This window comes from Astatotilapia calliptera, chromosome 15, assembly GCF_964374335.1.
Source record: "Astatotilapia calliptera chromosome 15, fAstCal68.1, whole genome shotgun sequence".
Taxonomy (NCBI): domain Eukaryota; kingdom Metazoa; phylum Chordata; class Actinopteri; order Cichliformes; family Cichlidae; genus Astatotilapia; species Astatotilapia calliptera.
This window is the reverse complement of record NC_137436.1, coordinates 39,150,003-39,177,391: the sequence shown is the minus strand read 5'-3', so window position 1 is coordinate 39,177,391 and position 27,389 is coordinate 39,150,003. Positions and strand designations below refer to the sequence as shown.

The 27,389-nt window shown below is 39.3% G+C and overlaps 2 protein-coding genes across 4 annotated transcripts in view; one reads left to right on the top strand and one right to left on the bottom strand.

Moving 5' to 3' along the window:
* Positions 1-2,308: 2,308 nt before the first annotated feature.
* Positions 2,309-13,490, bottom strand: cth (cystathionase (cystathionine gamma-lyase)). Its single transcript, XM_026142421.2, has 12 exons — positions 13,195-13,490; positions 11,730-11,811; positions 11,460-11,555; positions 11,211-11,320; positions 10,777-10,911; positions 10,581-10,638; positions 10,067-10,144; positions 9,686-9,838; positions 7,377-7,498; positions 6,267-6,319; positions 4,516-4,654; positions 2,309-3,257 (listed from the first exon to the last, which is right to left on the bottom strand). The coding sequence occupies exons 1-12, from the start codon at positions 13,378-13,380 to the stop codon at positions 3,243-3,245; spliced, it is 1,227 nt and encodes a 408-aa protein (XP_025998206.2). The 5' UTR covers positions 13,381-13,490; the 3' UTR covers positions 2,309-3,242.
* A 4,388-nt stretch (positions 13,491-17,878) lies between these two features.
* LOC113006721 (ankyrin repeat domain-containing protein 13C) overlaps positions 17,879-27,389 on the top strand; it is a 35,159-nt gene continuing 25,648 nt past the window's right edge. For 2 of the 3 annotated variants that reach the window (XM_026142855.2, XM_080290013.1), the window contains exon 1: positions 17,879-18,570. In XM_026142855.2, coding sequence (XP_025998640.2) covers positions 18,180-18,570 — 391 coding nt within the window. In that variant the 5' untranslated portion in view covers positions 17,879-18,179. Of the gene's footprint in view, positions 18,571-19,309; positions 19,330-27,389 lie in introns of those variants that run through there. The other variant, XM_080290014.1, reaches the window with a different exon arrangement.

Sequence of the window (27,389 nt, the reverse complement as noted above, 5' to 3'; positions counted from 1 at the left end):
CAGCTAATGGGACATGCCAGGTTAAACAAGTTCTGTGAGGCTTCTGTGTGAAGATGATTGTTAAGTTAAAGATTTCAGCAAATTTGAAATACTTTGGCAGATGATTGCTGCAGAATATTCTCTTACTCAAAACAAACCTTTACAGTGTGTAAAGCTTCACCACTAGATGTCTGTAGATTAGAATCAGAATCAGAATCAGAATACTTTATTCATCCCGAGGGAAATTAGGGTTACAGCAGGCAGCACGCTAATGGCGCATGCGCACTTACAAAGGAACCTTCTGACCAACTTTACACAAACATCACATTGGGCAGACATGTCAGAAAGGTAGGCTGATAGGAAAAAACAACGAAAATACACTACATGAGGTAAGAGGAGGAGAAAAAAAACTCCACTCAGACTGAGCTCCTAGTGGGAGAACAGTTTGATAACAGAAAAAACACCTCAGCACAAAAGCACATGATTATCAATACACCATAGAAACAAGACAAGCAACAGGGGCGGGTAAAGGGTAAGAGAGAGCCGGTGTAGACAGCGCATCCGGTCCTGCAGTGCTGGTCCAGTTGACTGCTATCTTCCCCGGTAGGGCACAAGCATCGAAGGCGTTGGAAAGGGGGAAGAATAGCCGTAACACAGTCATTATCAGGGAACGACAGTGGGAGGCTATTCCAGGGAAGTAATGCACACAAGACAAGACAAGGCTAAGCAGGGAAGATAAGGGTGAGGAGGAGAGGAGAAAAGTGCGACCGCCTTCGCTGAGAGCTAAAGAAGACTGAGTTCCGTTTTCTTGTCCCTCTCAATTCAAGTTCATAATCATAGTTAAAGCTGCTACGGCACTAACGTGTTTTTGTTAGCCGAAAGAGATCAAAAACAGTAAATATACACATTGTTCCCCATAATGGCCGAGGCTGCTCAGCATGTTTCTGCTACTTTAGACAGAAGCTAGACAGACCCCACAGTTTATCCCTGTCTGTGGGCTGTTAGTCCACCGCTTACCTCAGCTGTCAGTGACAGTGAGAAGCATCCACATTTATTTAGTCTGGTATAAAACTATGGTAAACGACTTCTCCTCTGAACAATGACAGCAATACTGCAGTGAGTTGTTGAGGATATGCTGAACTTTGCCTGTCAGTAAGGCTGCTGTTTGTGAAACACTGCTACTCTGACAGTGAATCAACTCTCATATGATGTGAGAATAATCAACTGTTAATCAGAGGGAAAGTGTTAGCTGGCAACATTAGCTAGAATAATGTTCGTTTAGACCAGCGGCCATGGACCGTTTGGTACCGGGCCGCGAGAGTTGAGGCTCACGTGTGAAATTCATGGTTTTCAGGATTTTTATCGATTTTTAGTGTTTTGTTGTTTTTTTTTATCGTTTTTATCGTTAACTCTGTTTCCCTGGGTCTTCTCCCGTGTGTTATGAATAATTCTTCTTCTTTTTTTGGTACCGGTACTGATTTATTATGTTGTATTTATCCACGACACCTTAAAGGCAGGCCTGTAAAAATATTGTCGCACATAAACACAGTCCGTGGCGCAAAAAAGGTTGGGGACCGCAGGTTTATACAGCTCTTGTGAGCTACCCAAAGACGGAAGAGACGTGTGTCTTACCTGCTGATAATAATTAGCTGTGACTATATTGACAAGAAATAAGCATGTTTATTTTATGCAAACTTTTTTCACACATTAGAGCCCTGACTTCAGTTCAGGAGATGACTCTTGAGGTGAGGAGGAAGAGCGTGACATTTTATTAAGAGGCAGCATTACTTTCTTCACATTTTTGTTTCTGTGGTGAGGGGGACTTAACCTCTGACGATAAAGCACAGGTACGATGCTTCATATCTCAAGTCTGAAGGTGCAGGCATGAAGTGAAATGTCCCTCCACCGCAGGCGGCCGCCTACGTATGTGGCCAGTCTCTAGCCACATACGTAAAACACAGTTGGAAAGGAGAGGTGCTTCCACCCACTGCTTTCAAATATGGTGGTTTCCACAAACCACTTCCCTATTCCTCTGTATTTTTAATGGATACATTATAGGTTCATCAGAAAGCAACAATTTGTTGGAAGATATAAACACACACACTAAATCTTTGTATCCTGATGAACATGATACATTTTTCTCCATTTAATAATTACATAAAATTACTGACTGCAGGTGTGGGTACTGATCAGTCTTTTGCAGAAGATCTGACACCTTAAGTTGGGAATTGCCCCACCGTGCACCCCCACCCCACTGCTGATGCTGAACTCACAACAAGACTTGTGCTTGTACAGCACGATGGTTGAGAGGAAGTGAGACGGGCACAGATTTGCACTTGGACTGATTTTAATGGATTTTTTCGATTACAGTAAATGATGAGCTGTGATGTGGGAGTACAGTGGGTTGCACAAATGGCGTGTGTGTTGTCACACAGATAAAACCCAAAGGAGTTCTGACATGTCTCAACCTCTTGTTTAAAAACATAAAAAGCTCTTTATCAAGCATAATTCTCAGAGATGTTCCTGTAAAAACATTCAGCCGTTTCTACACAGACCTCAACTGGAGTCACTGCTGGGAACGTCTTCACTTGTGTATACCAGACCCTCCCACGTTTACTAGCAAATATCTGGAGCTCCTCCTCTCTTAGTAACAGTTCATTTATATCAAAGTTTTGGCCAAACAAAAAGGACATGCAGCATTTTTTGTTCACCTTCTAGTTTGAGTAAAACAATTGTTCTGCATGGGAAAAAGAAATCTCTGTCCAAAACTGTGAGAGCCACTATCACTTCTAACATTTGGTCAGTAGGTGGCAGCTGAGCCTCAGATTGCAGATGATCGTGTGGAGTCTTTACCTTGCCACCTAAAGTGCCCTGAAGTAGATGACTTACGTTGTGAATTGGAAGTGCATATAAAGTAATCTAAAAATCTGCACATTGATACCATGAATCAACCTGAAGACACAGTTTCATAGCCAGGTTATTCAGAAAAGTGTCTGTTTGACATTGTTCCAGCAGTAACTCGTGCTTCATCAATTTTAACTGAGCAGGACTTTGCCTGATTAAAGCCTTCGAAAAATCCTAATTATAACAAAGCACAGAACAAACATGAAAACAAAGTAAAACCAGCCTAAAAGTCAGCCTCCCCAAGAACAAGCTTCCCTGACAGGCGAATGTCACTGAGCTGAGGTCCCACATGTTGGAAACTCGGGTCTTTCATCCCAAATTTGACTCCTCCACCCTCAAGGATGCCATCTGAAGACATTTCACTTCTTTGGATGCTATTAAAGAGAACAGAAGATAGAGGGGGGAATTAAAATAATTTAATAAATACATAAATAAAATGTACAATCCACATCCAGCTTCTCTTTTTTTCCCCTAAGAATAAGAAGGTCACTCTCTGATGAGCTTAGACGGGATACCAAAATGACTGCGATAAAGACAAGACCAGATTAGATTAATATAGGCCAAAGACAAAACCAGTCACTAATCCAAACCCAGGATCTTACAGAAATATCACCATAAACTACATCACTAACTGACCAACTGATGTCCACAGCCAACCTTTCCTGATAAAACTCAACTGGAAATGAACCCGTCTACCCCCATCTGACCTGCCATCCTATCCAATTAAATGTTTCACAAATCAGAGGTGCCTTTCCTGGGACCACAGACAGTCATTAGAGAGATTTGTCTCCATTTAATATCCATTTTCTTCAGATGGGCAGCAGAAGGACGCAGCAGCATTATCTGAATGCTGAGGACAGGAGGTACAGAGTGCCATGTAGGCTACAGCTAAACGAGGTCGTAACAAGATTTTAGGAAATTCAAATGCACTGCTGATGACAGCGTAGTTAGAGGATGGGAATTAGCGGTGAATCATCCCAAACCAGTGCGCTAGAGCTCGGAGTTTTAATGCAGCAGAATCATGGCCAATTTGGGTGACCGTAAATCAGAACGAGTTGTTGGTGTTTAGTTTTGCATCCATTCATAAAATACACCAGAACTCACATCCCTAAACTATCCACGCCAACCAGAACAACGATGAATCAGAGAAAAGCACATTTAATAAACTCTTTGCCACCGTGCCAGGCCAGAGACAGTCAGAGAGGTGGACGAAAACGTCAGACGTCGACACCGGCTGCCAGAGGACGAGATGCGATAAAGATGCAGATGTCTGGACACAGTCTGCCAAGTCTGAAAGCGATGCACTACAGTGCTGCACTGCAGTGAGACAGCTTAAAACTGAGTAATGAACTTGAAAATGAATTCTGGGAACACGACAATGTTTCTGCTGAACCAACAAAGAAGTTAAAAATAACATTTGCACTGTATATACTGAGAAACAGCAAATATCCATTTGAGGAGAGGGTATCCAGAAGAGGTTTTTGGTAGAAAAAAGTGAACATTTTATTCACTAAAGCACTAGCTTGACCAACAGGTAAAGTTAACCTTCTCAGGAAGTCAACTCAAGTCTCCCGTAAACTTGATGCCACCACAACACAGAAAGAAAACAAAAACTTAATGTCTGATACTTACAGCAGCAGCCAGTGCCTGATCCAGGTCTTCGATGATGTTGGCTTCGTCTTCCAGGCCAACGGAGAGCCGGATCAGGGTGTCGCTGATGCCCAGCACATTCCTCTCATTTTCTGGCACTGATGCATGGGTCATAATCGCCCTGAACGGTATGATAGAGAAGGATTACACATGAGCAGAAAAACATGCTGAGATTCTAATGGAGAGCATAGACAGTGACTTTATAATGGACATAAAGTGTTGCAATTACACTCAACAAAAATATAAACGCAACACCTTTGTTACTGCTCCCATTCCCCATGGGATGGACGTAGAGACCTAAAATTCATTCCAGATACACAATATAACCATCCCTCCCAAACAGTGGTCACAAATCAGTCCAAATGTGTGGTAGTGGGCACATCTGCTATATTGAGATAATCCATCCCACCTCACAGGTGTGCCACATCAGGATGCTGATCTGACATCATGAGTAGTGCACAGGTGTACCTCAGACTGCCCACAACAAAAGGCCACCCTGGAATGTGCAGTTTTGTCTCACAGCAAAATGCCACAGATGCCACAAGCAATGAGGGAGCGTGCAATTGGCATGCTGACAGCAGGAATGTCAACCAGATCTGTCGCCCGTGCATTGAATGTTCATTTCTCAACCATAAGCCGTCTCCACAGGCGTTTCAGAGAATATGGCAGCACATCCAACCGGCCTCACAACCGCAGACCTCGTGTAACCACACCAGCCCAGGACCTCCACATCCAGCAGGTTCACCTCCAAGATCGTCTGAGACCAGCCACCCAGACAGCTGCTGGAACAATTGGTTTGAACAACCAAACAATTTCTGCACAAACTGTCAGAAACCGTCTCAGGGACGCTCAACTGCATGCCCGTCGTCCTCATCGGGGTCTTGACCTGACTCCAGCTCGTCGCCGTAACAGACTTGTGTGGGCAAATGCTCACATTCGATGGCGTCTGGCACGTTGGAGAGGTGTGCGCTTCACGGATGAATCATGGTTCACATTGTTCAGGGCAGATGGCAGCTGAGAATGTCCCAGTTCTTGCATGGCCAGCATACTCACCGGACATGTCACCCATTGAGCATGTTCGGGATGTGCTTGACCGGCGTATACGACAGCGCGTACCAGTTCCCACGAATATCCAACAACCTCGCACAGCCATTGAAGTGGAGTGGACCAACATTCCACAGGCCACAATTGACAATCTGATAGACTCCATGCGACGATGTGTTGCACTGCATGAGGCAAATGGTGGTCACACCAGATACTGACCGGTTCTGGGTCCCCAGACCCCCAATAGCGCAAAAAACTGCACATTCCAGGGTGGCCTTTTGTTGTGGGCAGTCTGAGGTACACCTGTGCACTACTCATGATGTCAGATCAGCATCCTGATGTGGCACACCTGTGAGGTGGGATGGATTATCTCAATATAGCAGATGTGCCCACTACCACACATTTGGACTGATTTGTGACCACTGTTTGGGAGGGATGGTTATATTGTGTATCTGGAATGAATTTTAGGTCTCTACGTCCATCCCATGGGGAATGGGAGCAGTAACAAAGGTGTTGCGTTTATATTTTTGTTGAGTGTAGTTTGAGGGAGTCTGATAGGGCTCATCTATTGGTCTCTGCTGCCCCCTTGTGGTGGTCTGTGTTAAACTGCAGCAAGCTTACAGTAAACCATTTACAGAAGAGTGTACTTTTAACACTACCAAGAATAAAAACACTACAGTGACACTTACGGGTGTTCTGCCAAACTTTCGTACCCACCGAGGCTTTCTGCAATCGCAAACATCTGAAATAAGACCACAAAGGACATGAAGATGAAGTGAAGCACGGCGCGTAATGTGTACAGGCAAGCACAAAAGTTTCAAGGGAATTACAAAAAATGAAAAAGACAATTAGTAACCCACAACGGAAACAAGCCAAAGCAGCACTCTTCGCTGTTATTTGTGGTCTGGATCATTTTCAGACATTAACAGCGAGCTTACATAGGCCTTTCATACACACAGTGAAGTCCACAATCTGTTCTCCTTGGATCATGCTGCTTCACAATGGTCCACTTGTAACAAATACTATAATAAAACTGGTCAAATTAACATGAAAACAATGTTTTTCCAGTGTGAAAAAAAATGTGATGAATTTGGCAGCAAGTATAAACTGATGTCACATGTTAATTATGGCTATTATAATGTAGCGAAATATTATCAACTTGGAAAGTTTGTAATGTGTCTTGTAGAAAAACAGCGTTTGAAAATGTCACTGTGTCTGTGTGCATGTGTGTCCGGTCAGTGAAGGCATCTGATCCTGATACAGACTCTATGCAGTCCTATGAAAAACTAAGTACACCCCATGACTCATTAGTTATAGAACCTTTAGAAGCAACAACTTGAAGTAATCATCTTGTGCAAAATAATCGTTTGCACACAAAATTGCAGTTGGATTTATGAAACAGTCGCACTGGCCTATTTTGTTCTTACCACTGTGCGTATGTTCATCGTTCATGACCAACAGTCTTGTTTAATCTTCATACAATTTGCAACCTATCTGCACACTACCCCGTCCACATTTCTCTATATAAGGAAGTAGGTTTACCTCTAGGTGCAGCTGAGAAAGCTGTGAAAGGCAAGAAATAAGAAGAAAGTGAAAATATAGTGTCTGAGGTCCAAACAGGAAGCCAGAAGGGATAGTAGCTCGACTAAACCATTTCTTTGTAATCCCTACAAACACAGTAAGGGTGCATTTAGTTTTTCACAGCACTACATCTCATAGTTTTCCTAAAGCCCAGCAACCTGCTTATTAAATGCAAAATCAAACAGGCCAGAATAAATAAAAACTTTGAGCCAAATTACTTTGAGGTTATTGAGGAAGGTAGTAGCATGCTCAAGTTTCCCTTTAATGTTGAAGGCAATCATCCCTGGACACCCAGTACACTGTCTCTTCATCACTTCGTACTGGGGGTGAGACGGCAGGCCTGTGTCAAAAGAGGGAAGACATATCTCAAAATTTCAAATTTAATTTTAAAGAAAAAGTTGGTAACGTACAACTTAATTTAAATAAGAAAACTGACTAAATTATATTTTATAGGCAAAAGCTGTAAATAATTGGCAAAAACAGCACAATAAGATGAAAGTTAGTTATCTACCCATGAACACCAAAGTAAGTTGGAGGGAAAATGCTGATTAATCAGTTTGCTTAGTTAAAAATTAGCACAGAGGAGGGGCAAAAAAATTTATGGATGAGACACATTCAGTTGGCTACTTTCAATAGAAAATTATGTATTTATTAGAGACGGCACGATGCCACTTTTTTATGTCCGATACGATATCATAAATTTGGATATCTGCCGATACCGATATGAATCCGATATAGTGTGTTTTTCAATAAAACTGTTTTTTTAATATCTTGCTGCTTTTTGTATAAGTTCATACTCAAGTTAAAAAAAACAAAAACAAAAAAAACTAAAGCTATTCTGTTATACCTGTATGCAAAAAATACACTGCACCCAAAATATTTCATATTTCAGCAATACTGATCAATCTAATAAACTTAAACCTGCTCCATCCTCCCTATTCTGGTATTTTAAAGAGTAAGCAACCTAACTAATAGGGCTCTAAAACTCCCAGCAAAAAAAAAAAAAAAAATTAAAATTTTTTTAAAAAAAATAGGGACCCACCCCCCACCTCATGATGCTTAATCGACGTAATCAACTTTAATTTGATGCAGTGTGAAAAAAAAATGCACAGAAATAAAAAAAATTTCAAGAATAATTAAATAGATTCAACATCTTTCTTCAACAGAACTGCAGACTGCACAGATGGTACCTTCCCAAAGGAAAAAGTACTACAGCTTACTAGGGTATATTAGACTTAATAGTTATACTATTAGACTTCTATACATTTTACATCAGATTAAAACTTTGGGTGTAAGATTCGGATAATTATTTATTAAAAGCTCGACATTTTAAATGAGAATAAGAAAGAAAAGTATGTCTTTGTGCCCCCTTTTCCCTGTTCTTGCCCTATCGGCCCCCCTGGCTAAACTTTGCTAGATCCGCCCCTGCATAGCCGTCAGCTGCGTAGAAAAAGATCCTGGTGTAGAAAGTAATATTAAATAAGTTCTAACAACAGCTGATCAAGGTTAAATGTGCTGCTGTTGTTCAGCCGCTGGTTTCCTCTTTCTGGTGCAAAGTGGGCCAAAAACAAACAAGAGAGATGGACTCGCGACAGAAAAGCTGATCAGCTGATCATTGATCAGTTTCATGATTGAAGTAGCAGCAGGAGAGGGAGGAAGAGAGAGAGAAGAGGCCATCGCTCCATAAATCGGTTGTTAAGCTTAACGCGGGAATGCTTTACAAACATTCAGAGATGAACTTACACACTTGGTTTACTTCTCTCTGGGATCACTTCCTCGGAGATGAAATGCTGGATTGCTAGCGAGGCTACAAATACACACAGCCGCTCTATCACGTGACCACATTGCTGCGACGTGCTACGGTTATGAGCAGAGTTACGCCATGTCGCAAGTTTTGAGGTGCTTTTTTTGATATTTAATGGATCGATGACATTTTTTATTTCTCTCCGATATCTGATCCAGTAATTTACGTCAGTATCAGACCGATACCGATACGTAATATCAGATCGGTCCATCTCTAGTATTTATTTATTTACTTATTATGTAGAAATAGAGGGCAACACAAGGCAGGGAGTGCGTTTTGCTAGAAAACAAAAAAAAAAAAAAAAGAAGCGTGCCACGGGTCACCGCTCAGCAACGTGAACTCAAGTGACCGACAGTGACAATGGTTTAAAGAACAATGGTTCTTTGGATCAATGTTGTCGACTAAATAACTGGCAAACAAAGCATAAAGAGATGAAACCAGGAAAGGTCAGACTTTTATAGTTTAACTGTAAGACCACCAGAGTTGTGAAAAAAAAAGACAGTGTTTCAATGGGGAAGGTCACCATTGGTCAGTGTGACCTCAAATGACCTAAAAAGACAATGTACAACAAACTGTGCAACTTGGGTTTTGCAGGCTCCTCCAAATAAGCTTAAAGCTAAATCAGCAAGAGTTTCCTTGTAAAGATTGAGATTGGAGATAATGACAGGCATGTTTTGACAAGTCTGTGGTATGTGTGATTTTAAAATGTTTACAGCAAATCACCTGGGTAGAGGACGCGCTCCACCCTCGGATCAGCCTCCAGAAACTTGGCAACAGCCAGGGTGTTCTTAAAGTGCCGCTCCATCCTCAGGTGAAGGGTCTTCAATCCACGGTTACACAGGAAACAGTCAAAAGGAGACGGCACACTACCCAGTGCTGACGCAGAGGCGGGATCACATGAAGAAAAGGAAAATCCAAAGAGGTTACAAACAAAGCCTCCCAAAATCCAGATCAACAAATACTTTCCTACTGAAGAGAATTTAAACTGGTCAGAACTTGAGCCTCCAAATACAATGTGTGGCATGGAGGCATATAAAGAGGTTTATTGTACATTTCCATAAAAAAATTTAAAAAACACTTGATGCACTCTTTGTATTTAATCACCATTTTGCAGGAACTTCAGTCGCTCGTACAGATCCTCCCTGTTCATGGAGACGAGTCCCATCACCACATCGCTGTGGCCTGCCAAACAGATTATACAACAATAAAGAGAAGTCCAAAACACAGAGTTTATACTGGAGTTGACTTTGTTGCTCTTCTGTGTTTGAGCTTGTGCGTCTTTGCTATGTGATGATGGTGGGGCAAAACTAACTGGGTGAGCATCAAATTCAAACACCTTGACAAAAGTTCTAACTTCACTGGTGATCCCTGCATGTGTTTCTCTGTTTTAATCGTAGAGACAGGCAACGTGAGCATTTTAGCAATGCTTTACAATTATTATTCATTTAAGCTTAAGATCTTATTTCACCCATTTCAGACTTACTTTGGTACATTTTGGAGACATTTTAGGACTAAAGTAATTAATCCCTTCTAGCGTGCAACAGATCATGTGACTAAGCTCACAAAATGTTTGCATCGACTTCTAATGCAAATGTTAGGTTAGTAAAATCGAACCTACCATTCATGTATTTGGTGGCTGAGTACATGCAGATATCAGCTCCCAAAGCCAAGGGGCGCTAAAGGTGCACAAGAGAAACAAGAGTAAATCATTTCCTGAATTATTCCAGGATGAACTGGAATTTGATTGCAGGAGGTTATCGAACTGTTGTTACACAATCAACAGCGCACAAAATGCACCGTGGGTCAAGTTTCACCTGGAAATAGGCCGACATGAAGGTGTTGTCCACGACCACCACTATGTCTTTGTTGTGCTCGTGGACCAAGTCGGAGCAGGCCTTGATGTCCACCACCTTCATCATGGGGTTGGTGGGTGTTTCAATCCACACCAGCTACGTGAGCAAAGAGATGACGTATAAGTCAAACCAAACATGGGGGCGGAGGGAGGGGTGGGTGTAACTTCCAGAAGAGAAATCACTCGAACTGCTGATTCACAATGACCGTTTCAGTTAGCTTAAAGACACGCCCTATTAAGCAACATACTAGTCAAACCAGACACTGGTACAACAGCATGTGTTTATTTTGCAGATAAAATGGAAACATCTCCTAAAAGGTGCACCCAAACACAAACAAACAAACAAACAACACATGTTCTGAAATCTTCTGAAGTGTAATTTTTGCTTTGACATACCTTAGTATTTGGCTTCAAGGCAGCCTTGAGCAATTGTGGTTTTGTGCAGTCAGCAAAAGACACATCCAGGCCGACTTCAGCTGCGATTCTTTGAAAGTAGCGGTTTGTGCCTTGTGATTAAAAAAAAAAGAATCTCTGTTAGTATCACTAAACCACATAACGCATACATAATCTAGGAAACAAGATAACGTCTCATAGCTCACAGAGTTTGTTTTACACATTTGGCCAAGTTGCAAAGTGGTTTCTCACCTCCGTACACGTCATCCATGCTGACGATTCCATCGCCTGCCTTGAGCATGTGAGTGACCGTCACTGTGGCCGCCAGTCCTGAAGCGAGAGCAAGGCCTGCAGAGGAAAAGGTGTGAGAAGTTGTCCAGAGCAGGAATTATTTTCATCATCGTGTCAGAGAAGCCTAAAATTGGAAGGCTCTGTCATTTTTGAAGCGTTAAACATTTAGTAAAACGATGTTAAAACATGTTGTTTAAATTCACTGCTGTGAAATACGGTTGGCTGACGTACAGTACTTTGCTCCGTCCAGTGCAGCTACGGCTTTTTCAAGGCAGTTCCTGGTAGGGTTTCCACTCCGGCTATACTCGAACCCCTACATCAACACAAGATTTTTACATTTCATCACCACGGTCAGCATTTATAATACTTGCTTGCACCTGTTCAGACAGTAAGGGGATGCAGTTATTTAGTGATCAGTGATGACTTGGTATGTGGCACTTTTGTTAAGTTTAAGTATTAAAAAACCCCACAGAAGTAGATATTTATTATTATTAATGTTATTATAAAATACTTTGTGTTGGATTATATATATGTTGCAGGTACATACAAGCTGTTGCTTCTGCCTACACCCTTTTTGTCTAAAACATAGTCGGGTTTTTCCTTCTTTTTCCTTGATTTTGAAAAATACGGCTTGCTTTGAAAAGATCAGAAAGATGTAAATGAAATAAAAAAATACGTTTTTAATTTTTGGAGAAAAAAAATTACCACTTCTAATGGAGGTTAAGTGGTTTGTGTGAAGAAAGCTGACCTGAGTGCAAAAACTCAAAAAAAAAAAAAAAAAGTTTAACTGGTAATGCATTACAAATGAGGAGTATGCAAAGTACCCATGAAGGTGATGTCCAGGTGAAAATAAGTCCAGTTCATCAGCCCTCTGCGACTGTTGATATGAGGTGTTTGTATTGATATGCTTGTGTGTGCATTATTAAATTATAACATCCCCACTTTGGTGTCGTGTTCATTGTTCAAAAAGTTTTGTGGATTCTTTAAATGCCTAAGCTGTGCTGCCATGACCTTTTTACAGAGAAGAGGTTTTCTCCTGGCAGCCCTTGCAAATAAGAAAAAAAAAAAAGTTTAACTGGTAATGCATTACATATGAGGAGTCTTATAACTGTGAAACATTAAGCAATGAAAACTGACACTAGTGAACTCTGCCCTCAAGAATTTCTTTCCTGTGTAATGTCCTGCCTCTTTTTGTCAGTGTAGTGCTAGAAATCTGTCATCTGTAAGCCAATCAATGCCAGAAGCAATGAGAAGGGAAAAAACGACTTTAACAATCTGAAACATGGAGAGATAATGATGTTAAAGCGGAAACAAAACAATATTTATCTAACACAGACTCCCAGTAATGGATGGCCATGAACTGGTTATCACACGCAGGAAGGAATTACAATACAAGTCAAGCTTCATCTTTCGACTGAGGGTAGTTTCTTATTTAACAGAGTGCGCAGTCAGTCGCATGCAGTGGGTTAAAAACACTTGAATTCACAGATTTTACGTTAACTTTACTTACCTAAAGAGACATTCTTATTCATGCTAAAAATAATACAAGACACGCCTCCATACAGAGCTAAAACATAATAATAGTATAAGAATAACCTAAAAATATACAAACACTTAGAAACCATCGGGCTTCGTATCGTCCATAACACTGGAACGAGTCTGATCCTAACCTGGCCTAAAGTAACGGGATACTTACAGTGTGCTTTCCTGGAGAGTACTGCTTGAACGTGGTAGAAAGGGAAATCGGCGGCACTACAGCCATAGATTTCCATTGCTCCGGCTCCTGACCGACGTGTATGGCATCTGTTGCAAAGGATTTATAAGCCGTGCGGAAACCGGCGAATAAATCGCTTTGTTCTTCTTTTTTGTCCGTGTTACTCATGGCAGTGCGCTCCAAAAATGACTGCTGCGGGCTGAAGATGAGTACACATTACCCGTGCCCAGTAATGGTAAAAGACATTTAATGGAGCCGTGCGCTGCGCTTGTCTCTCGGAGCCAATCAGCGCTCGACACAAACCGCGATGTGGCGCTGATTTGCTGGGGGTTAGTGGGCGTCCAGCCCACGTGGCCATGCACGTTGTTTACGCTGTTCGTCGTGATGCAACGTTTCCTGCTTTTTAAGTCAGGGTCCGCGTCTCTTTTTCCAACACGGTGCCTACTTTTTTAACACGAATGTGCTACTGCACGTTGTTTCCTTCTGGGTTTATAATTCAGGTATTTACCCAAAGACAGTGATTTATGTTGTTTTGTAACGCAACAGAGTCAGTTTACAATAACACTGACTTGGGGGGGGGGGGATACTCGATTTTTCAGCAGCCGCAATAAAAGTTCTTGTGTTGGTGGCACAATTCACAGAATCTGGTGCATTTTTTTTATCCAATCATATTATTATTATCGCTATTTTGTTTTCTTCTTTAAAAACATTTTTGTGTCTGAAGCTGTGTTTCCAGGAGTGAACCACAGGGGGAGGAAGTGCTCTGTAATGACTTTGAACGAGAACAGTCCGCTTTGCTTTATTGTGTGCAGTTTTCTTCAGTTTGTTGAGCAAATTCACACAAGCGCGTGGAGTTAGTGTGATCTCAAAGTGAAAACAACATCAGATAAATATAGGAACATTTCTGGCTATTTGTTTTTTCTGTCATGGAAACAACAAATTGAATCTTTCTATCAGAACTACATTATCTTTGTTGGTGTAGTCACAACATTTTGGTGTCAGTGAGACAGTGGTAACACGATAGAGGTGGTTTTGATGCAGATTTAAGTATTTGTTGTTGTTTTTCATGAATACGTTTATGTATAGTAATGATTTAGCACGTAGACAGTGGGTGTGCTCTGGTATGGAACGATCTGTGGAAAATCAGAGGACTCCGTGCAGTCCTGTGATTTAGTAGCATAAAGAAGAACCTTTTGCAGCAGTAACTTGAAGTAATCGTTTTCCGTGTGACTTTATCAGTCTCTCACATTGTTGTGGAGGAATTTTGTTCCACTCCTCTTTACAGTGTTGCTTCACTTCATTGAGTTCTGTGTGCACTTGTTTGTGCACAGTTCCTGATACAGTATTTAGTCAGCTTGAGGTCTGACTTTGGGCCCTTGAACCACCTTGCTTCTTTTTTTTTTCCTGCTATTCGGCTGTAGATTTTCTGCTGTGCTTGGGATTGTGAGGGACTCATATTTGACTCTAGAATACTTTGGTTTACAAAGAAGTTCATGGTCGATGCAATGAATGCAAATTACCCATGAAGGTGAAAATAAGTCCAATTCATCAGCCCTCTGCGACTGTTGATATGAGGTGTTTGTCCTGATATGCTTGTGTGTGCATTATTAAATTATAACATCCCCACTTTGGTGTCGTGTTCATTGTTCAAAAAGTTTTGTGGATTCTTTAAATGTCTAAGCTGTGCTGCCATGACCTTTTTACAGAGAAGAGGTTTTCTCCTGGCAGCCCTTGCAAATACGAAAACCAACAGGCTCAACTGCAACAACCCCCCCCCAATTAAATAAATAAATAAATAAATAATGGGAGCTGTGTGTTTCAGACAGTGTTAATGGAGCGTGTTGTTTTGTACATGTTTCAAGGATTTAGGTCTGTGGTTGAAGTGCACAGCCAGTGTTGCATGCTGACAAACTATCAACTGTTACCACCTGTGCCTATTAGGGATTAGGTCCCTGTAGTGTTTTGTGGATGGCTGCGCCCACATGTGCATTAGAACTGCTGAGGAAAGCCTTGTGCTAAAATGCATTTGTATTTTTCTTATTATCTAGTAATATTAAAGATTTTACACATGAAATTGTGAGTGCTGTAGTTCTTATTCATGAGTTAATACTTCCAAACAAGTTATATTTGTTCAGCCTTCTTCTAATTGTACTGTCATGAACTTAAACATTGAATTTGTTAACCGAAGTCTGCAGAATCTGAAGAGTAGGTTTTGGGCTTTTGGCAGTTTCTCTGAGCATTGCACAGTCTGAACTGGAAATCCACTCTTGGAAAGACTGTTGCATTGTTTTAACACAAACTGTGAAAACTTCTGCTTTTACACTTCCAGATAATCAGTAAATCAAGTCCATTTGATTAGTATCTGGCTGCTACTTACTCGCATAATTCCTGTGGAAGCAGAAAGGGTGTATTTAGTTTGAATGCACAGTCACATGAAACCTCACATGACTGTGACTACTGTAAACAAGATCTCACCTTTGTTTTAGTAAACTGTGGACATTTCATGGTTTTGCAGGTATCCAAACAAATCAAGCTGCTGCTGCTATGGCCTTTTCTTGGCAAAGTACTCACTACAGTTTGAACAGAAATTCTGTGAATAAGGGCTTAGAGACCTTCATTTTTTTTTTTTTTTGCTTTTGTCTAAGTATGTTTATGACTATTTATGAAACGGAATCTGTCATATTTCTTGTATTTTAAATACCTTTCTTTTTTCCTGAAGCACTGAGTCCATCATTGTCAGAAAGAATTAATGTTCATTGTTCACTCAGGCTTTTGGTCATACACTTTATTTTAAATGATAACATGAAATAGATTATAAACTAATTACTAATTAGTGGTGATAAAGAAATGCATTCACTGAGGTATCTGGGTGCAATTTTAAATACATGTTTATTTCTGTTCTTCTTAGTATAGATCTTCCACTATAGATTCATTTGAGAGTTAATATTCCTTTTTATTTATTCGAGCTATTCAATGCGGATGATCCACAGAGAGTATGATACACATAAGATTTCCATCTCCAGCTCTAAACTTTTAAAGTTTTAAAGCTGAGGTCTGTGGCTGAAATTAACACTTCCATATAAAAACATTCAGCTGATGTACTATGTGGTCATTAAAATGTAGAACTTTTATTGTCATCGATGTACATTGATGTATTTTGTAGTATGACCTTAAAAAAAATTAAAGTACCTTAGCATTTTACTGAATAAAATATTTATTTATTATATTAATATTTATTTTATGTTGAATTTATTATTCAGTATATATTGCAGGTCACGTGGGCAGATTACACACTGGTAAAAGACCTTAATAAAATGCAGAAGACACAGTAATACAGTATAAAAATTTAAAATCCAATAATGAGTGCAATAGGCTTCTTTTTTATGAATAACAAGCATGCTTGTAACTCTTGTAACTCTACAAATAAACAGTGCAGTGTTAAATAAAAATAACAGTTCCACAGTGTTAAATTATTACTTTACAAAATGTCCTTCATCCAAGTTTTTGTTTTCTGCAAAAACAAAAGAGAACAATATTTTAGAAAGATTTAGCATAAAGAGGTGGTAAGTACACTGTACTGTACACACAGCTTTTATGAAAATAAAAGACAAGCCCCTATGAGCAGACAGCTTTTGTTACATACATAAAAAATATATATAATTATTGTTGGGATAAACGAGAATAGACTGCGTTAGCTGCGGGGGGGTTGCTGGCTGTTTCCCATGTGTCATGTAAGTTTTAAAAAATCCTAGGAAGTGTAACTCCCTTGTTGATATATTTTTGAATGCAGTGCTTTCATGCACAGTACATAATAAAAATAAAATATGTTTAGATTTTAAATAAGTTGCGACCTCCAGTTCGTCAGAATTAACAGCCTGGAAAAAGTAAAATTAAATTAAAAATCATTAAAAAAAAATTAAAGAGGAGCGAGGAAAGACTTTTCACGAGAGAATTAATTGTAGTTTTTGGGGGATTTTTTTTTCTTTTTTTGAGGAATTTGGTTACTCGCGAGCAATCTGAACGCTTTCAGTTACAAGGCCAAAGCTAATGGGTAGTTGATGTGTGTGGGAGTTGGATTTCGGTGTTCGTGTAGCTATATTAGAGGTCATTTTAGATTAAAAATGTAAAATATCAAATCACTTTTATTGTCACATCACATGTGCAGGTACACTGGTACAGTACATGTGAGTGAAATTCTTGTGTGCGAGCTTCACAAGCAACAGAGGTGTGCAAAGTACAATAACATAAGAACAAGCAAATATAAGAATGGCTAAATCTGAGAATTATATGAATAAATATATGTACAATATAAGAGTGTATGCATATTACTGAATGTGTATACTAAATATGTATGTCTACGTGTGTATATATGTGTGTGTGTGTGTGTGTGTGTGTGTGTGTGTGTGTGTGTGTGTGTGTGTGTGTATACATATTTTACAAATTAAATAGAGTAAAAATAAAAAAAATATATAAAATATACAGAGGTTGGCTCTTATATGGCTCTTAAATTTGGACTCAACTCAAATACATGAGTAAAATAATAGAAAACGTGTTTATTTTACACTACTGTAGGCTGTGTTTTGATAAAATAGGAGCGGCTTCAGTGAGTGGCCGGTAATAACCTTTCCCAAACTCTCGCGATAATACGAGCCGGAAGATATCAGCCGAAGCGTTCGTACTAGTCAACTGGAGCCGCTTATGTTGTACTGCAGCCGTCGACAGTTTGGGGCGGTAGGAGGAGAGTGGACTGTTTGTTTTCATAAGAGACCGGCAGGAGGGGGGTGCTACTTTTTCGTCCTCGAGCAAACTGTGGTTTTTGTGTGTCCGTGGGAGAAGTAAGTGTTTTCATGCTGTGCAGTTTCCAGTGTTTGCGCGAAGACTTCCAACTGGCGAATCGCATCAGTTCGCCCGGAGGGTCATCGTCAGCGACGACACCCTCTGCTCCGTCAGCGTCGACCGTTTAGAAAATGACCGGAGAGAAGGTCCGCTCCCTGCGCAAGGACCACAGGCCGAGCAAAGACGAGGACTTACTGGAGCCCGACGAAGAGGCTGCGACCGGGACGTTTACAGCCTCCAGGACGAACAACAAGAGCAGAGCGAGTAAAATCTTCAGCAACCACAAGTTAATCAAGTCTTCATCCACACAACAACAACAACAGCAGCAGCAGAACCAACAGTCGCAGATTAATGCTAACACCAACACACTGTCAACATCCGATGTTATCGATGACAACAACAAAAACCCCATTATCCGAACTGGGCAGGACTTTCCGGTGCACGAATGTGTATTTAAGGGAGATGTCCGACGACTGTCTTCGCTCATACGGACGCAGAATATCGCCCAGAAAGACGTCCATGGTGAGTTTAACAACTGCTCATCTCAGCTGCCTTTAAAAAGCCCACAATGAACTGCCAATTTCAAGGTCCAGTGAAGCTTAGTTTTAGCTAATAGGCCATCATTCTCCGGCAGCATTAGATGTAGGCGAGGTTTCTTGTTGCCAAGGCCCAGATAACTGATGTCCAAATTGAGGAGCAGTTTAATGTCAATACCCTGTAATTTCTTCAAATTCACTTCTTTCAAGCCTGCATAAGGAAAGGTCCCAGCGGCTTTTCAGTCCACATTTCAAATTTATCACATATTCCTTGTGACATGAGTCATCTTTAAACACTGGATGATAAGTTGGTTCAGGGCCCTATGGCTAACGCATCAAGGCGTGTTGTGCGAAACTTTGGGATTCCCAGACTTGACTGCAATTCATCTGCAAGGCAAAGTCTGTTCAGATAACGCCACATTTTCCAAATCAACGCATTCTTAACTGACAGATCTACAGCGAAGGGTTGTTCCGGTTCGCATGTAAAGGAAAAAGGATGGGCTGTGCTTACTGTCAGCTCTGGAATGTGTTCTGTCCTCAAAACACTGACATGCTGTAATGAAACAACGTAGCAGAAGGGGAGGGCATTTACTCTGGTGATGCTGAAGAATCTGAACTTGTTAAGCCTTTTTGCCTTCTCGGTTGATGGTTACCTGGGCTCAGTATCTTGAATTCGTGGCTTTATTCCCATAAATTTTTAGCTTCTAGTGGATATAAGTTGAAGCTGGACCATCAAATCACTGAAGTAAGGCAGGCTTTGTTTGATATGTTTATTAACACTATTATATTTCATCCATTCACTTTGCTGTTTTGTTATGATTTTTTTTCCAGAAAACTTGTTGCTTAAAGAAATACCTTTTTAAACAATTGTTTTCCACTTGCTTGTGGGAGGGAGGAAATAGTCCCAGTGAATCCAGACAATACTTTCGTAACACTGCGTTGTTGACGAGTTAAAATGCAGCTTGTTTACAGATTAAACTTCATTTACGTCAGCTGACTTTGGATTGGTGCTTTAAAAAATATCAGTGGTTTATTTGAAACTGTCAACAGTGGTGGCTGTAAGTGAACTCAGACCTCATATACACAGAAAAAAATCTTTCTGTTGTTCATCACAGCGTCCCTTGTGATTTTTAGCTGAACCCCAGCTTTGGCACATTTCCCCATATTTACCCCACGTTGTTTTTGGATGCGTGCCTACCTCCGTCTTCCTCTGTAAGGGAGAGCCTGAAGGAGCTGGTCCTACAGTTTGGCCAGATAGTAGGTAGAGGCTTTTGCACACCTGCCACAAATATCATTTCTCTCTTGAATGATTACCATGTAACACATACATTGTGTCTGTTAGCAGGCCATGTGCCTGCCTCTGAAATGTAGCTTGCTTTGTGGTGCAGTTGGGTAGTAATCAGTGGTATTGCCATCATGGTAGGAGAAGGCACAGTGAGCACAGACTTACCATATCATTTGGAGTTTAGCAAAGGCTGCCTCCCAGATTAAACATCTAATTCACTCCAGCTGTGACAGCCCTAAAGGCAAAATGCTCTTCGAAGTCTCTCGCTTGTTTTTGTTATTAGTGTGAATGCTTGAAAAGCATTCACAGTATTGTTCTTCTAATCTTTATTAGTGTGAATGCTTGAAAAGCATTCACAGTATTGTTATTCTAATCTTTATTATTATTAGTGTGAATGCTTGAAAAGCATTCACAGTATTGTTCTTCTAATCTTTATTATTCTATTTTATTATTATCTATTCCGTACGTTTTTTGAAAGCCTACTCCTTCAAAACCGTTCAACTTAGAAAAACCATTCAAACACCATTAGATTCCTATTCTTTTGGACACTGTTGCTTGTATTTTTCTCATTTTTAACATTTATATTTTTAATTTTATTCAACTTTATTCAACAAAAATTTCCCATGTATTTCAATGGGGAGACCCTTCAAATTCTCATTCAACTTACTCATTTTTAAACTCTTACTACTTCAACATACGTTCACATAGAGCCACCATTCAAACTTTAAAACGAAGACAAGACATTCAACTATTCAACTTGTATTTATCTTTTCAATATCTATTATACTTTTTCTTCAGTTCCAGTTTAAGTTTCATGATGTTTTTTCACCCGTTTCAGAGTTTATAATGGGTGTGTATGGGACGGAATGTTGGGGCTAGAGTGAGGCAGCTCAACTGCTAGAGTGAGAGGAGCAAAAAAAATAATCTTAAAATCTTTTTTAAAACTGCTGCTGTGTCCGCAGCGTTTGCTCTACAGGTATGATTTTACCCTCAAAACGTAGCCATGGCTGTCCTCTTTCATCCAATGTGTTTACTATTGTACTAGGTGTTATGGTTCTTTCATAAATGTCACCAATGCACAGCCTCCTCCCTCCAACTCTTCCATAGACTCTAATGTTAAAATGGCTCAGAAGGTTCGTTTGAAAATCAGAAGAGCATGGTGTCTTTCCACTGTCACCACGTCCATATAATAAGCTCCACAGGCATGAAAACTGAGAATTAGGTAGACTAGACATTGCTGTCGCTCACGGTGAAAGAATTTTGTCAATACGACTTTTACTTTTCATTTGGGAGCGATTTGTTTCGGCCTGACTTTTCTGTTCATTTTAAGCAGCAAAAGTGAGGCGCATGTCTGTGTACGTGTGTATGGAGCCATTGGGTGCGGTCACTATAGCAACCAGGCTCACACCTGCCTGCTTAACGAGCTCTCTCTGCCACTCTGCCAAGATTCATCTTAAACACTTCTCTTTCAACTGCTGCTGTGTCCACAGTGTTAAAGCCATCATTTTACCCTCAAAACGTCGCCATCGTTGTTCTTTTTCCAACATCTTGTCTTTCAAAGCTCAGAGATGTAAACTTTTTAAACTGTGTGGGTCCAAGTGGAGGGATCACATTTTAGTCATTCAGTGATTCAAAGAATATGACCTTTTAATATTCTTTCAGATGTTTTCTGACTCTAAATGTTCTTTTCTCATTTCTTAGGTTTTTCTAATTTACAATTAAAACATTTTCAGCTTTTTTCCAACTTCTTCTTCTGTGTAACCTTCAGCTTTTAGCAGTTCAGCACTTTTGTTTTCAGGTTAAATTCGGTTTTTTTTTTTTTATCTCATTCAAAATTTTTAACTTAAATTCTGTAATTATTTCATTTCAATGCATACATTCAGATTCAAGCATTCACACTGCAGTTTCTTCAGAAAATGCACTTTCTAGTTATTTTTTCCTATTCCGTACGTTTTTCGCCGACTATCTCCTTCAAAACCGTTCAACTTAGAAAAACCATTCAAACACCATTAGATTCCTCTTCTTTTGGAATGGTGTGCTTCTATTTTTCTCATTTTTAACATTTATATTTTTAATTTTATTTAACTTTTTTCAACAAAAATTTCCCATGTATTTCAATGGGGAGACCCTTCAAATTCTCATTCAATTTACTCATTTTTAAACTCTTACTACTTCCACATACGTTGACATAGAGCCACCATTCAAACTTTAAAACGAAGACAAGACATTCAACTATTCAACTTGTATTTATCTTTTCAATATCTATTATACTTTTTCTTCAGTTCCAGTTTAAGTTTCATGATGTTTTTTCACCCGTTTCAGAGTTTATAATGGGTGTGTATGGGACGGAATGTTGGGGCTAGAGTGAGGCAGCTCAACTGCTAGAGTGAGAGGAGCAAAAAAATTAATCTTAAAATCTTTTTTAAAACTGCTGCTGTGTCCGCAGCGTTTGCTCTACAGGTATGATTTTACCCTCAAAACGTAGCCATCGCTGTCCTCTTTCATCCAATGTGTTTACTATTGTCCTAGGTGTTATGGTTCTTTCGTAAATGTCACCAATGCACAGCCTCCTCCCTCCAACTCTTCCATAGACTCTAATGTTAAAATGGCTCAGAAGGTTCGTTTGAAAATCAGAAGAGCATGGTGTCTTTCCACTGTCACCACGTCCATATAATAAGCTCCACAGGCATGAAAACTGAGAATTAGGTAGACTAGACATTGCTGTCGCTCACGGTGAAAGAATTTTGTCAATACGACTTTTACTTTTCATTTGGGAACGATTTGTTTCGGCCTGACTTTTCTGTTCATTTTAAGCAGCAAAAGTGAGGCGCATGTCTGTGTCCGTGTGTATGGAGCCATTGGGTGCGGTCACTATAGCAACCAGGCTCACACCTGCCTGCTTAACGAGCTCTGCCTGCCACTGTACCAAGATTCATCTTAAGCACTTCTCTTTCAACTGCTGCTGTGTCCACAGTGTTACAGCCATCATTTTACCCTCAAATTGTCGCCATTATTGTTCTCTTTCCAACACCGTATCTTTCAAAGCTCAGGCATTTAAACTTTTTAAACTGTGTGGATCAAAGTGGAGGGATCACATTTGAGTCATTCAGTGATTCAAAGAATATGACCTTTTAATATTCTTTCAGATGTTTTCTGACTCTAAATGTTCTTTTCTCATTTCTTAGGGTTTTCTAATTTACATTTAAAACATTTTCAGTTTTTTTCCAACTCCTTCTTCTGTGTAACCTTCAGCTTTTAGCAGTTCAGCACCTTTGTTTTCAGGTTAAATTCGTTTTTTTTTTTTGTTTTTTTAAAATCTCATTTAATATTTTTAACTCAAAATTCAGCAATTAATTCATTTCAGTGCATACATTCAGATTCAAGCATTCACACTGCAGTTTCTTCAGAAAATGCACTTTCTAGTTATTAGTGTGAATGCTTGAAAAGCATTCACAGTATTGTTGTTGTAATCTTTATTATTAGTGTGAATGCTTGAAAAGCATTCACAGTATTGTTGTTGTAATCTTTATTATTATATTTTATTAGTGTGAATGCTTGAAAAGCATTCACAGTATTGTTATTCGAATCTTTATTATTATTCTATTTTATTATTATTATCTATTCCGTACGTTTTTTGAAAGCCTACTCCTTCAAAACCGTTCAACTTAGAAAAACCATTCAAACACCGTTAGATTCCTATTCTTTTGGACAACACTGCTTCTATTTTTCATATTTTTAACATTTATATTTTTAATTTTATTCAACTTTATTCAACAAAAATTTATAATGTATTTCAATGGGGAGACCCTTCAAATCCTCATTCAACTTACTCATTTTTAAACTCTTACTACTTCCACATACATTGACATAGAGCCACCATTCAAACTTTAAAACGAAGACAAGACATTCAACTATTCAACTTGTATTTATCTTTTCAATATCTATTATACTTTTTCTTCAGTTCCAGTTTAAGTTTCATGATGTTTTTTCACCCGTTTCAGAGTTTATAATGGGTGTGTATGGGACGGAATGTTGGGGCTAGAGTGAGAGAGCTCAACTGCTAGAGTGAGAGGAGCAAAAAAATTAATCTTAAAATATTTTTTAAAACTGCTGCTGTGTCCACAGCGTTTGCTCTACAGCCACCATTTTACCCTCAAAACGTAGCCATCGCTGTCCTCTTTCATCCAATGTGTTTACTATTGTCCTAGGTGTTATGGTTCTCTCATAAATGTCACCAATGCACAGCCTCCTCCCTCCAACTCTTCCATAGACTCTAATGTTAAAATGGCTCAGAAGGTTCGTTTGAAAATCAGAAGAGCATGGTGTCTTTACACTGTCACCACGTCCATATAATAAACTCCACAGGCATGAAAACTGAGAATTCAGTAGACTAGACATTGCTGTCGCTCACGGTGAAAGAATTTTGTCAATACGACTTGTACTTTTCATATGGGAACGATTTGTTTCGGCCTGACTTTTCTGTTCATTTTAAGCAGCAAAAGTGAGGTGCATGTCTGTGTCCGTGTGTATGGAGCCATTGGGTGCGGTCACTATAGCAACCAGGCTCACACCTGCCTGCTTAACGAGCTCTCTCTCTCACTCTGCCAAGATTCATCTGAAACACTTCTCTTTCAACTGCTGCTGTCTCCACAGTGTTACAGCCATCATTTTATCCTCAAAACGTCGCCATCGTTGTTCTCTTTCCAACATCTTGTCTTTCAAAGCTCAGAGATGTAAACTTTTTAAACTGTGTGGATCCAAGTGGAGGGATCACATTTTAGTCATTCAGTGATTCAAAGAATATGACCTTTTAATATTCTTTCAGATGTTTTCTGACTCTAAATGTTCTTTTCTCATTTCTTAGGTTTTTCTAATTTACAATTAAAACATTTTCAGCTTTTTTCCAACTTCTTCTTCTGTGTAACCTTCAGCAGTTCAGCACTTTTGTTTTCAGGTTAAATTCGGGGTTTTTTTTTAATCTCATTCAAAATTTTTAACTTAAATTCAGTAATTATTTCATTTCAATGCATACATTCAGATTCAAGCATTCACACTGCAGTTTCTTCAGGAAATGCACTTTCTAGTTATTATTATTATCTATTCCGTACGTTTTTTGAAAGCCTACTCCTTCAAAACCGTTCAACTTAGAAAAACCATTCAAACACCGTTAGATTCCTATTCTTTTGGAGAACATTGCTTCTATTTTTTCTCATTTTTAACATTTATATTTTTAATTTTATTCAACTTTTTTCAACAAAAATTTATAATGTATTTCAATGGGGAGACCCTTCAAATTCTCATTCAACTTCCTCCTCTTTAAACTGTATCTACTTCCACATACATTGACATAGAGCCACCATTCAAACTTTAAAACGAAGACAAGACATTCAACTATTCAACTTGTATTTATCTTTTCAATATCTATTATACTTTTTCTTCAGTTCCAGTTTAAGTTTCATGATGTTTTTTCACCCGTTTCAAAGTTTATAATGGGTGTGTATGGGACGGAATGTTGGGGCTAGAGTGAGGCAGCTCAACTGCTAGAGTGAGAGGAGCAAAAAAATTAATCTTAAAATCTTTTTTAAAACTGCTGCTGTGTCCGCAGCGTTTGCTCTACAGGTATGATTTTACCCTCAAAACGTAGCCATGGCTGTCCTCTTTCATCCAATGTGTTTACTATTGTACTAGGTCTTATGGTTTTTTCATAAATGTCACCAATGCACAGCCTCCTCCCTCCAACTCTTCCATAGACTCTAATGTTAAAATGGCTCAGAAGGTTCGTTTGAAAATCAGAAGAGCATGGTGTCTTTCCACTGTCACCACGTCCATATAATAAGCTCCACAGGCATGAAAACTGAGAATTAGGTAGACTAGACATTGCTGTCGCTCACGGTGAAAGAATTTTGTCAATACGACTTTTACTTTTCATTTGGGAACGATTTGTTTCGGCCTGACTTTTCTGTTCATTTTAAGCAGAAAAAGTGAGGCGCATGTCTGTGTACGTGTGTATGGAGCCATTGGGTGTGGTCACTATAGCAACCAGGCTCACACCTGCCTGCTTAACGAGCTCTGCCTGCCACTGTACCAAGATTCATCTTAAGCACTTCTCTTTCAACTGCTGCTGTGTCCACAGTGTTACAGCCATCATTTTACCCTCAAATTGTCGCCATTATTGTTCTCTTTCCAACACCGTGTCTTTCAAAGCTCAGGCATTTAAACTTTTTAAACTGTGTGGATCAGAGTGGAGGGATCACATTTTAGTCATTCAGTGATTCAAAGAATATGACCTTTTAATATTCTTTCAGATGTTTTCTGACTCTAAATGTTCTTTTCTCATTTCTTAGGGTTTTCTAATTTACATTTAAAACATTTTCAGTTTTTTTCCAACTTCTTCTTCTGTGTAACCTTCAGCTTTTAGCAGTTCAGCACCTTTGTTTTCAGGTTAAATTCGGTTTTTTTTTTTTGGTTTTTTTTTTATCTCATTCAATAGTTTTTAACTCAAAATTCAGTAATTAATTCATTTCAGTGCATACATTCAGATTCAAGCATTCACACTGCAGTTTCTTCAGAAAATGCACTTTCTAGTTATAATATTTTATTATCTATTCCGTACGTTTTTTGAAAGCCTACTCCTTCAAAACCGTTCAACTTAGAAAAACCATTCAAACACCATTAGATTCCTATTCTTTTGGACATGATTGCTTGTATTTTTCTCATTTTTAACATTTATATTTTTAATTTTATTCAACTTTATTCAACAAAAATTTCCCATGTATTTCAATGGGGAGACCCTTCAAATTCTCATTCAACTTACTCATTTTTAAACTCTTACTACTTCAACATACGTTCACATAGAGCCACCATTCAAACTTTAAAACGAAGACAAGACATTCAACTATTCAACTTGTATTTATCTTTTCAATATCTATTATACTTTTTCTTCAGTTCCAGTTTAAGTTTCATGATGTTTTTTCACCCGTTTCAGAGTTTATAATGGGTGTGTATGGGACGGAATGTTGGGGCTAGAGTGAGGCAGCTCAACTGCTAGAGTGAGAGGAGCAAAAAAAATAATCTTAAAATCTTTTTTAAAACTGCTGCTGTGTCCGCAGCGTTTGCTCTACAGGTATGATTTTACCCTCAAAACGTAGCCATGGCTGTCCTCTTTCATCCAATGTGTTTACTATTGTACTAGGTGTTATGGTTCTTTCATAAATGTCACCAATGCACAGCCTCCTCCCTCCAACTCTTCCATAGACTCTAATGTTAAAATGGCTCAGAAGGTTCGTTTGAAAATCAGAAGAGCATGGTGTCTTTCCACTGTCACCACGTCCATATAATAAACTCCACAGACATGAAAACTGAGAATTTGGTAGACTAGACATTGCTGTCGCTCACAGTGAAAGAATTTTGTCAATACGACTTTTACTTTTCATTTGGGAGCGATTTGTTTCGGCCTGACTTTTCTGTTCATTTTAAGCAGCAAAAGTGAGGTGCATGTCTGTGTCCGTGTGTATGGAGCC